The 11037-nt window shown below is 51.6% G+C and overlaps 1 protein-coding gene across 4 annotated transcripts; it reads left to right on the forward strand.

Annotated features, from left to right (window-relative positions):
• The first annotated feature begins 332 nt into the window (after window positions 1-332).
• Crtc2 (CREB regulated transcription coactivator 2) lies at window positions 333-10382 on the forward strand. Of its 4 annotated transcripts, none has more exons than XR_005974660.1 (14): window positions 333-624; window positions 3487-3588; window positions 3666-3782; window positions 4766-4827; window positions 5463-5531; window positions 5676-5779; window positions 5870-5899; window positions 6041-6120; window positions 6225-6274; window positions 6388-6632; window positions 6964-7370; window positions 8762-9025; window positions 9218-9284; window positions 9448-9590. XR_005974660.1 is itself a non-coding variant. In XM_041656547.1 (14 exons), exons 1-14 carry the CDS (start codon window positions 472-474, stop codon window positions 9963-9965), a joined length of 2091 nt encoding a protein of 696 aa, XP_041512481.1. In that variant the 5' UTR covers window positions 333-471; the 3' UTR covers window positions 9966-10382. The 4 variants fall into 4 exon arrangements, 3 of the variants coding, with proteins under 3 accessions (XP_041512481.1, XP_041512482.1, XP_041512483.1); XM_041656547.1 differs by lacking the exon at window positions 9218-9284 and adding an exon at window positions 9745-10382 and having other exon boundaries at window positions 9448-9634; XM_041656548.1 differs by lacking the exon at window positions 9218-9284 and adding an exon at window positions 9745-10382 and having other exon boundaries at window positions 6056-6120; window positions 9448-9634.
• Window positions 10383-11037: the final 655 nt, after the last annotated feature.

Consider the following 11037-nt stretch of genomic DNA (forward strand, 5'->3'; position numbering starts at 1 on the left):
CGCTACACTGTCGCTTTTCCTGAGGATGTCCAACTTCTTTTGTTTCTTCCTTCTTCCCTTTCTGTCTATCCCCTTCCCTTCCTCTCGGTTTTCTCCGTCTTCCTTTGCGAATCCCTTGCCCCTTCCCGTTCGTAGGCTCGGGACTGTGGTAGAACTACCTTTCCCGGCTTGCGGCGCCGCCGGGAGTAGGTGAGGGGTGGCGCGCTGCTGGCCTCCGGGTGTCGGAAGGACTGCTGGGAAGTGGAGTCCGCTTCCTCCCCTCGTTGCGTGGCTGCGGGCGTGGAGGAGGCCCGTAAACAAACTACAAGTTCCGGCAGGCAGTGCATCGCGGGTCAGGACTAGGCTGGGGCCGAGCCGCCGGGCTCGCGGAGGCGGCGGCGGCGGCTGCTACGGCTGGAGGAGCCGGGCCGGGCCCGCGGCGGAGGCCGTGGCTGGAACTGGAAAGGTGGCGGGGACCGACGCGGGTGTAAGATGGCGACGTCGGGGGCGAACGGGCCGGGCTCCGCCACAGCGTCAGCGTCCAATCCACGCAAGTTTAGTGAGAAGATCGCGCTGCAAAAGCAGCGTCAGGCCGAGGAGACGGCGGCCTTCGAGGAGGTGATGATGGACATCGGCTCCACACGGGTAAGGGACCGTGCCGGGAAGCCCGAGCACGGACGAGCGGTCGCCAAGCGGATAGGCGGGGCGGGGGCGGGAGCCGCTGGGCAGGAGGCGGAACGCGGCTAGGGCAGCGGGCGCCGACGTCTGGGTGGCTCCGTGTGAGGGCCGAGGGTCAGCTAAACGAATTTTGCCGGGAAGACAGGAACACCAGAGAGGTTGGGGGAGTAGGAAAGACTGGGTTCGAGTTATTTATGTGTGAAGCAGGACTGGCGGAAGAGGGAAGATGGACTGCCGAAGTCCAGCGCCGGTGGAACGGTTCTTGTGCATCTCCGGCCGAGTCCTTTCACGGACTCCACTGAAGCATCCTTAATTATGGATTATAGTTTGGAAGCATAGTCTGCTTGTCCCTTTCTGAGCTTGTGATCGCCAGACTAGTGCCTTTGCTCTGTTGGGACATTCACGGTGTCTTGGTTCCTAGGGGAAAGGGCCCCTCGAGTGGTTTGATCTAGCTGTGCTGGGTATATTGGGACAGGAAGTCCCCTCCTGTGTCCCGTCCCTTTGCTTCCTTTTTCATATATTTCGTGTGGTTTCCTGACTTGAGTCAAGGTGAGGACCATTGCTCACAGAATGGTTCTTGTGTTTGGCGCTGGCCGCCTGGGAGGAAAGGTAGATCTTTGAATCGCCAAATTGGGTAAAGGATCACCTATCCTTTCGCCGGTGATGTGCTGAACTTTCTAGGGAGATGGTGCTACCCGTGAGTCAGTTTCTGCAGTGCTTTTAGAGCCCTCTGTGTGTGGGAAATACTCATTCCTAGGAAGTTCCACAAAGAATGTTCTGGCCTATGCCAAGTTGTTTTGGAAACAGCCCCTCCCCCCCTTAGTTTCTTGCTTTCTAGGGCTGCATGTGAGAGGGATGGGTGAATTGGCAGGAGTTTACAGGTGAACAGCCCTAATTTAGAGACACAGTGATCTCTCGTGGTGAAGAATGGGAAGCTCTAAGGGGAGACGGTGGAGCAGAAGTACCTCATTACAAGGCTTTGGGTCTATATATGACTGTGGCCGATTGTATCTTTTGTGTGTATCTCCCTTGACTTTTTGAGTTGTTGTTGTGTGTGTGTGTGTGTGTCTGTCTGTCTGTGTTTCCTCTACTTTTCTAGGGACCACATGCTCTAGTTTGTGCACGTTCAAGAAAGATAAGTGGGGGGGCTGGAGAGATGGCTCAGAGGTTAAGAGCATTGCCTGCTCTTCCAAAGGTCCTGAGTTCAATTCCCAGCAACCACATGGTGGCTCACAACCATCTGTAAAGAGGTCTGGTGCCCTCTTCTGGCCTGCAGGCATACACACAAACAGAATATTGTATACATAATAAATAAATAAATAAAAAAGTTTAAAAAAAAAGAAAAAAAAAGAAAGATAAGTGGGGAGGCAAATCTGGTGTGTGTGCGCACACTTGTATAACCTGCTCTTGACCACCATAAGGATTCTGAGCCCTTGACTGCTCGCTCCCTTTAAGAGCTTTTGATCATAGTGGGGGTCGGAGGAAGAAGATGGGAGCCGGGTGGTGGTGGCGCACGCCTTTAAGCCTTTAAGCCTTTAATTCCCAGCACTCGGGAGGCAGAGGCAGGCAGATCTCTGTGAGTTCGAGACCAGCCTGGTCTACAAGAGCTAGTTCCAGGACAGGCTCCAAAACCACAGAGAAACCCTGTCTCGAAAAACAAAAAAAAAAAAAAAAAAGAAGAAGAAGATGGGAGAGAGACTTATTTTCTTTCAGAGCTGTGTGCAAACTGAAAGCTCTGAGGAATACAGAGCTGAGGCTTCTGTCTTTGTGACACACTGGCTATCAAAGCCTTTCCACCTCCTTTTCTTTTGCTGATTAACTTTTCTGATAAACAGCAAACTGTAATAAGCCTATGTGGCCAGACCTGGAGATCTAAGGATCTTGAGTTTGGAGTGGCATGTTTAGTTTGTTACCTGGGTAGCTGGGAGGGCAGGCTGGAGGCAGATACACCCATGGGCCATAGACCACCAGAGGACTTGGAGGTTCTATCCGTTAAGCTGAGGTCAGCATCACCCACTGGAATCACGGAGCTGATCTGGACAGAAAGCCAGTTCTGACTAGTGCTGTGCTGCAGTGTGACTTTCTGAGCTCTCCTCATTCCCATCCCTCCCCAGCTCTATTTATTTGGCTGTAGGCAGAGTCTGAGTCTTGGAAGTAGCTACTTATATCTCACACAGAGGGACATGCGATATGTAGAGACTAAAACTAAGGGTTAATTTGTCTTATTTCCTTAGCAATCATCTCCATGAACTGGCAGGAGATGGCCTTACCCAAATTGGACTAGGCTCCTGTTTCAATTCAGGCATCTTCACATTCAGTAGAAGAATACTTGGTTTGGGCACCTCTCTTTTAGCAGAAGAAGTCATCACTTCTCAGGTTGTATAGTTTGGGACGCGCAGACTCTGTGCAACCTGTGCTAAACCTGGAGCAGCAGCAGATCCCGAAGCTTATGCTCCTCAGAGTGTGAAGGGAAGAAACTGGCAATAATGGATCTCTGGCATTGGCTTCTGGTCTTCCCTCATCTTCTAATTAGTCTTGGTGACATTGCCTTGAAATGAGGGCAGAAGTGCCTGATGGTCCATCATCCCGTGACCTGCCTCAGTGGGGATACCAACAGACAGAGACAGGCGGGCCTTGAGCAGTGTTGGCCCTGCCTTGCAGGGTTCTGTCAGGTGTGGGAGCTCACTGGTTAGAAAGCTGCAAAGGTGGGTTGTTTGTGCCACATCTTTGTACTGGCAGATATCTTGAAAGCAGTCGTATATTCTGGTGACAGGAATGACAAATGCTCAGGACCTTCCCTGACATACCCGTTTGTCTCTTTTATCTCAGTTACAGGCCCAGAAACTGCGACTGGCTTATACAAGGAGCTCCCATTATGGTGGTTCTCTGCCCAATGTTAACCAGATTGGCTGTGGCCTGGCTGAGTTCCAGGTGAGTGGACACCAGCCAAGGAGGAGTGTAGGCTCTCAGGCTGCTTCCCCTGCTGATTCACCTGTCCTTTTTGGCAGAGTCCCCTCCATTCACCTTTGGATTCATCTCGGAGCACTAGGCACCATGGGTTGGTGGAACGGGTACAACGAGATCCCCGTAGGATGGTGTCCCCTCTTCGCCGATACCCGCGCCACATATCCTTCACAAATGATTTAAGGGCGAAGGACTGATGGAAGGGGCTCTCGAGAGACTCATGGTGGGAAGGAGCTTCGTTTCATCTTTGTTCACTTCTTTTACCCAGTCTTCTTGAAATGTGACCACAACCTGTGTGTCAGCGCACACTCTTGTGACAGGCATTTGGTGTTCTTGTGGCTCTGCCCTCTTTGGTGCTGGCCTTACTTCCGCTCACTTAATTGTAAAGCAGGGCTCCCTGTTACCTGGGAAGGAGATTTGGTTCTTCTCCCATTCTTCTGTGAACTTCGTTCCTAGAGACCACTACCATGTTTATCTCTATCACCCTGGCCAGGCATTGGCTTAGATTGTTCCAGTTTGTACTAAGCTTGGTCTGATTTTTTTTTCTTTCTGGGGGTGGATTTCTCTGTGTTGTCCTGGAGTTTGCTGTGTAGACCAGGCTGACCTGTATAGACCAGATGGATATCTGCCTGGCTCTGCTTCCTGAGTGCTGAGATTAAAGGCCAGCGCCAGTCCTGCTTTTTTTTTTTTTTGAGGGGGGGCTTCATTGTGTAATCTAGACTTTTCTGGAACTTGATGGGTAAATCAGGTAGGTTCAAACTTAGGAGATCTCCTTGCACTGCCTCTTAAGTATTGAGATTACCGTTGTTGTAATCTTTGCCTATTTTCGTTCCATTTTGTTGTTTGTTTGCTTGTTTTTGTGATGCTGGGCCTAAAAAGTTAGGTAGCCTTCTTCATTGAGATACAGCCTCTGACTTCTCTTCTTCCCTTCCTTGTGTGCACAGGGGTATGTGTGTGTGTGTTTGAGACAGCATCTCACTATGTATCTCTGACTGGCCTAGAGCTGAAAATTCCCTGTGCTTCCTCCTTCCAGCTGCTGGGATGACAGGCCCAAGCCACCAACACTGGCTTACTTGTATGACTATCTGATGGCTCCCTTATTCTCTCATCTGTCTCTGCTTTTTCCTTAACCACAGCTATTTACATTGACAGTTCTCCCTATAGCCCCGCCTACTTATCTCCTCCCCCAGAGTCTGGCTGGCGAAGGTGAGTTCAGTGCAGGTGGAATTTCCCACCCATTTGGTCTCTAACATGTTTCGGGGTGTGGGGGCTGAGGTGGGCTAGGGCTAGCTACTAGGCTGAGGTTTCAGCAGTACCTCGTTTCCTAAGGGCCAGGCTGGGAGGGTGGGGCAGCTGGGTAGGTGGTCAGAGTCCAGTCTTGGCCATGTTGACACGAGTGGCCAAGCCTTTGAGTCCAGCTAGCAGAACCAATGGAACTATAGCCAAGCTGGGGTGTGTGTAAGTGGGGGAGGGGAGGATGGCAGGGTGGCAGGGGAGGATGGCTCCTTTCTCACAGTGGTGGATCCCAGGTGTAGTAACTGTTAGATCTTTGAACCCCTCCTTTCTCTGTCTCAGCTGAAATACTTGCATTCAGAAAACTTGCTAGGCTTCAGCATTTCCACTCAGCTTACCTTGGTGGAGAGTTTCTGTTTCCAGATCTTAGATTGAGGAGGGGTGGGGATTTATGGATCAGAGGCATTAGAAGAACCAGAAAGAAAGAGGCATGATACTGGGTACCAAGGCCTTTTCACATCCACCTTGCTGCCGCACACTTTCCCACCCCATGCCTTTCATGCCCATCTTCAGCCACCTTCTTCCTCCTCATAACTTTTCTGTCCTAGGATGATGCCCTGGGGCAACCTCCCAGCTGAGAAGGGGCAGTTGTTCCGACTGCCGACTGCACTTAACAGGTGATGGTCCTTGACTTCTTTAGTTCACATCTCTTTCCTGGACTTTCTGGGGCCCTACTCTACTTCATCCCCTTTCTAGCCCAGCTTAAATATCCACTGCTGGGCAGTGTTTGGTACTGCTGCTCATCTCTGCTCCTCCAACAGGACAAGCTCTGACTCTGCTCTTCACACAAGTGTAATGAACCCCAACCCCCAAGACACTTATCCAGGCCCCACACCTCCCAGTGTCCTGCCCAGCCGCCGAGGAGGTAGGTGTTCCTAGGGAGTAGCTGTGGAGCTTTTTACTAAAGCAGGCAAACAAGTAGGCACTGTAACCAACCCCATTGCATCCCGTGCAGGTTTTCTGGATGGTGAAATGGATGCTAAAGGTATGTGCTCTTTACCAATTATGGGTCACGAATGCCAGATATCAGGGACTTTGTATGGGGTCAGGGAATAGGATTCCCTCTTGCCTGCCTCTGCTTCTTGTCCTGCCTTACTGGCTCCTCCTCCAACCTCCCCATCACCAGTCTCTCTCTTTCAAGTCCCTGCTATTGAGGAGAACTTGGTAGATGACAAGCATTTGCTGAAACCTTGGGATGCTAAAAAGGTAGGTAAGGGCCACTGGGTGTCTTCCACTGTCCCTGGGACAGGCCTTCCAGGGCTCCCACTGAGGACTGTCTTCATTTCTAATCCTCTTCCTTCTCTCCTCAGCTGTCCTCATCCTCCTCTCGACCTCGATCCTGTGAAGTCCCTGGAATCAAGTAAGTACCACTACACAGCTGGAGTGACATTGAGGGAGGAAGGAGATGTGGAAGACTGACGTCTGCTCTTCTCTGACCACTTTCTCTTCACGTCGATCTTCTGTCCTCCCTAGCATCTTTCCATCTCCTGATCAGCCTGCCAGTGTGCCTGTCCTCCCACCTGCCATGAACACGGGAGGTTCCCTACCTGACCTCACCAACCTGCACTTCCCCCCTCCGTTGCCCACTCCCCTGGACCCTGAGGAGACAGTCTACCCCAACCTGAGTGGGGGCAACAGTACCTCCAATTTGACCCACACTATGACCCATTTGGGCATCAGTGGAGGTCTGGGCTTGGGCTCCAGTTATGATGTACCAGGTGAGTGGCTACTTTGTTCTGATCGTGTGACCATCAGCTGCTGCCTGGCTAGAGGGTAAAGGGGAATGAGGCTTGCTTGATCTGGGATCCTGTGACTGCCCATCAATCCCCACACCACAGAACCCCTCATTGCAATTTTCACCCAGCAAGAATGGATAGGAGAAAGATGGAGAATAACCCCCAAATGGGTAGTGCCAATCTCACTGTTAGAGACAGAATAGGGAGGACCTTGTGTTGCCATAGTCTGGTCACTGCTACCCATTCTGGGTGGAAAGGGGCCCAGTTCCCATCAGTAATGTTGGCATCTCTGGTTTTTTGTCTGTGTCTGCAGGACTTCACTCACCTCTTAGCCACCCATCCCTGCAGTCCTCCCTAAGTAATCCCAACCTCCAGGCTTCCCTAAGCAGTCCTCAACCCCAGCTCCAGGGGTCCCATAGTCACCCATCACTGCCTGCCTCCTCCTTGGCCCACCATGCACTGCCCACCACTTCCCTGGGCCACCCGTCACTTAGTGCCCCAGCCCTTTCCTCCTCCTCTTCCTCTTCGTCCACTTCATCTCCTGTCCTGAGCGCCCCCCCTTACCCAGCTTCTACTCCTGGGGCCTCTCCCCGCCACCGCCGTGTGCCCCTCAGCCCCCTGAGCTTGCCCGCGGGCCCAGCCGACGCCAGAAGGTCCCAACAGCAGCTGCCCAAACAGTTTTCGCCAACAATGTCACCCACCTTGTCTTCCATCACTCAGGTATGCGTGGCTACCTCCCCTGCATTTGTTTCCCTTCTTCTCCTTCCTGTGCTGTGCCCCTTGTCTCTTCCATCCCCTTCCATTCCTCTGCTCTGTCCCAACCCATCGTTTATCTATCTTGTCCCCTCTGCCTAAGAGTGCGAACTCTGGCATTAAGCCTTTGATTTCACATCTTAGTTCTGCCTCTTGACTTTCCTCCATTCAGAAGTTACTGAACTTCTCTGAGCCTCAGCAGTCTCATTTAGAAAACAAAGGTGGTTTTGTAAGCACCAGATACAATAACATACACAAAGTATTTACCATCACGCATAGCACAAGCACCAGTGTAGCTTACCCATTTGCCCTTCTCCTTTCTTTGTTCTTATCTCCCTCCTCTTTGCTAGTTCACCATAGCCCCAGTCACTTCTGTCCTGTCCCATCCCTCTACCATTTCCTCTTCTTCTTTACTAGAATTCAGAGTCCAAGAATCTCCGACCACAGAACTCAGTCCTTTCACATTGTGTAGATGAAAACCTGGTGCCTGCAGTGACAATCACTTCCCAAGGTTTACACAGCAAGTGATGAAGAGGTGGCTGAGACAGTTTCTCTCTCATGTAGCTCATCTGGGCTTGAGTTCACTAATTAGTTGAGGCTGGCCTGGAACATCTGATCCTTCCTGCCTCTGCCTTCTAAGAGCTTGGATTACAGGCATGACCTCCCATGCCAAGCTTTCTTTTCTTTTTTCTTGTCAAGCTTGCCTCCATGCTAAGGGAGTTCTTCCCTCCCTCTCCATCTTAAAAAAAATAAAATAGTTCTCCAACTTTTCCTTCATCCTATTCCTTTCCTCTCTGCCCTCCTCTGTCCTGCTCCATTACTGTTTCCTGGATGTATGCTCTGTGTTCCATCTTTACACTCTCTGGTAGGGAGGACTAGCCGTGCCAACAAGGGCAGTTTGCCCTCCGCATCTCTTTTACTTCCTTCCTCTGGCTCCCTCTGGCCTCTCCAGGGCTTCAGAACAGCAGCTCATCCTCCTGATAGTCAAATACCCAGTTTATGAACGCTCACTTTAGAGTGAATTTGAGTTGTCTATTGTTAGCCGCATTAGCATCTAAGTTTTGATATGCATTTTGTATCATTTCCACCAACTCCTAGAATGCCATGGGAGCATAGGGTGTTGTTGTTTTTGGGGTGAGAGTGGGGAGACAGCTCCCACTTTCAGCATGGTAGGTCCAGGCTCAGTCTTCCTTCCTCAAGCTCCTGAGTGCTGGTTTTCCAGGCGTTGCCCCAGTGCGCCTGGCTCGGAGCACTGCCATGTTTGTGTTGTGGACAGGTGGCCTAGCTTAGAGGGTGGGGAGCTCTGACTGAGAGTCTTTGAGGGGTCACAATAAATTCTCCCCTTTTTTTCTTTTCAGGGCGTCCCCTTGGATACCAGTAAACTGCCTACTGATCAGCGATTGCCCCCATACCCATATAGCCCCCCAAGTCTGGTTATACCTACCCATCCATCCACCCCAAAATCTCTACAGCAGTTGCCCTCTCAGGCCTGCGTAGTGCAGTCCTCAGGGGGACAGCCCCCAGGCAGGCCGCCACATTATGGGGCACTGTACCCACCTGGGCCCGGCGGGCATGGGCAACAGCCTTACCACCGGCCAATAAATGACTTCAGCTTGGGGAGTGTGAGTACACAGACTCATAGCTCTGAAGTGGGGGGGCTGAGGGAGGGCCAGGAACGTGAGGGGTCTCGGGTGCACTGAATCGGGAGATGGGGTGGGACCTCCTTTTCCCCCCAGGTAACATAGCACTGCCAGCTTGGGGCTCCTGTCTTCCTGTGTTTGACCCCCTACTCCTGCCCCTCTGTTTCCGCTCAGCTTGCTCTTTGATGACTCCTGCCTTGACCCGTTCTCTTCCTGGCATGCACATGCTCTGGCCCAGCAGGTACGGTGCCCACACGTAATTCGGGCCCCGTGCTCGCTTCTGTTGCTCTGCTTGCTGTCACCTCCCTCTGTCTTTGCTTTTCTTCCTGGGGTGGTTGGGGCTTGTAAGGCAGGACACCCTGTTCTGAAGCTCACTTCCTTAAGGTCTGTCTGTGTGTCCCTAGCTGGAGCAGTTCAACGTGGAGAACCCATCAACCAGCCTGGTGCTGGATCCCCCTGCCTTTCCCGAAGGGCCTGGATTTTTAGGGAGTGAGGGATCAGTGAGTGGTCCCCAGGATCCTCATATCCTCAACCACCAGAACTTGACCCACTGCTCCCGCCATGGCTCAGGACCCAATATCATACTCCCAGGTGAGAAGATTGGAAGAATTGACAGCTTCACCGGTGTGGTAGGAGACTAAGGGGTTTGGAGGTGTATGGCATGGGATCCTTACCTACCTGCCTACCTCTTCTACACACAGGAGACTCCTCCCCAGGTTTCTCTAAGGAGATCGCAGCAGCCTTGGCTGGAGTACCTGGCTTTGAGGTGTCAGCATCTGGGTTGGAGCTGGGGCTGGGGCTGGAAGATGAGCTGCGCATGGAGCCATTGGGCCTGGAAGGACTGACCATGCTGAGTGACCCCTGTGCCCTGCTGCCTGACCCTGCTGTGGAAGATTCATTCCGTAGTGACCGGCTACAGTGAGGGGACTTTACTGCCGTCCTTCTTCATGGCCCTGTCCCCATCACTGTCCTTTTCATCCCTTCCCCCTGGCCAGTAGAGACTACTCTCTGCCCCCAGATCCTTTTTCTAATATGAATGAAGGATCCTAAAAATGAGGAAAGGGAAGGGGCCTGAGCAGGTGGCTCCTGTACTGTACAGAGTACTGTACATCGGTGGGCCTGGGGCTCAAGGGAGGCTGCAGCACTTGGAACTTTGAAAACCGTCTGTCTGGAGGGCAGAGCCTGTTGGAAATCAAGGCGTAGAGGGGACTCTTGGAGGTAGGGCTTGTCCAGATGAGGGTGAGCGTTACCAGCCCTTCCCCATCTCTCTTCCCCTTGCAATGGAGGAGAGAGCCAGAGTGGATATTATTTTTTATTAAATATATTATATGTTAATAAAAAATCCTAACAAACCTTTTGTGTGTTTGGCTGTTTGGTAGGTAGCTGGGCCCTATGGAGGGTTGATGCCATAAACTCTTCTTTTATGTTGCTTTTTTAAAATTAATTTATTTTTATTTTATGTGCATTGATATTTTCCTATGGGTGTTGGGTCACCTGGAACAGGAATTACAGACAGTTGTGAACACCATGTAGGTGCTGGGAATTGAATCCAGGTCCTCTGGAAGAACAGTCAGTGCTCTTAACCACTGAGCCATCTCTCCAACCCATTTTTTCTTTTCCTTTTTTTTTTCTTTTCTTGAGACAGTTTCTCTAACAACTCTGGCCAGGCTGGCCTGGAACTCAGAGACTCAGAGATCCACCAAGGCACCACTGCCCAGCTTTTTTTTTTTTCTGAGGCAGATTTCTTTTACATATTCCGGGCTACCTGGAAGTTCTGCCTGATTTTCTTGCCTCGGTTTCCTGAGTGCTCAGGATTATAGGCACGCTTTCATCTTTTCAAGGCTGTTATGGTTTGTGGAGGACCACCAGCCTTAGATTTGTGACCCAAATTGGACGCGTCCTAGAGCCAAAACAGACTTCACCGATGGCAGCAGGAAGTCACCTTTATGTGCCCTCATGTTTGTCCAGGGGAGGGGGCACCCTGACTGGCCAGA

The sequence above is a fragment of the Microtus oregoni genome, unplaced genomic scaffold (assembly GCF_018167655.1).
Source record: "Microtus oregoni isolate MIOR12 unplaced genomic scaffold, Mior012 000007F_ref0000211, whole genome shotgun sequence".
Taxonomy (NCBI): Eukaryota; Metazoa; Chordata; class Mammalia; order Rodentia; family Cricetidae; genus Microtus; species Microtus oregoni.

Coding starts and splice junctions, on each gene's coding strand:
- Crtc2 (XM_041656547.1), top strand. CDS start 472: ATGGCGACGTCGGGGGCGAACGGGCCGGGCTCCGCCACAGCGTCAGCG. Junction 5,532..5,675: donor CTGCCGACTGCACTTAACAG/GTGATGGTCCTT, acceptor CTCCTCCAACAG/GACAAGCTCTGACTCTGCTC. Junction 7,371..8,761: donor CCTTGTCTTCCATCACTCAG/GTATGCGTGGCT, acceptor TTTTCTTTTCAG/GGCGTCCCCTTGGATACCAG.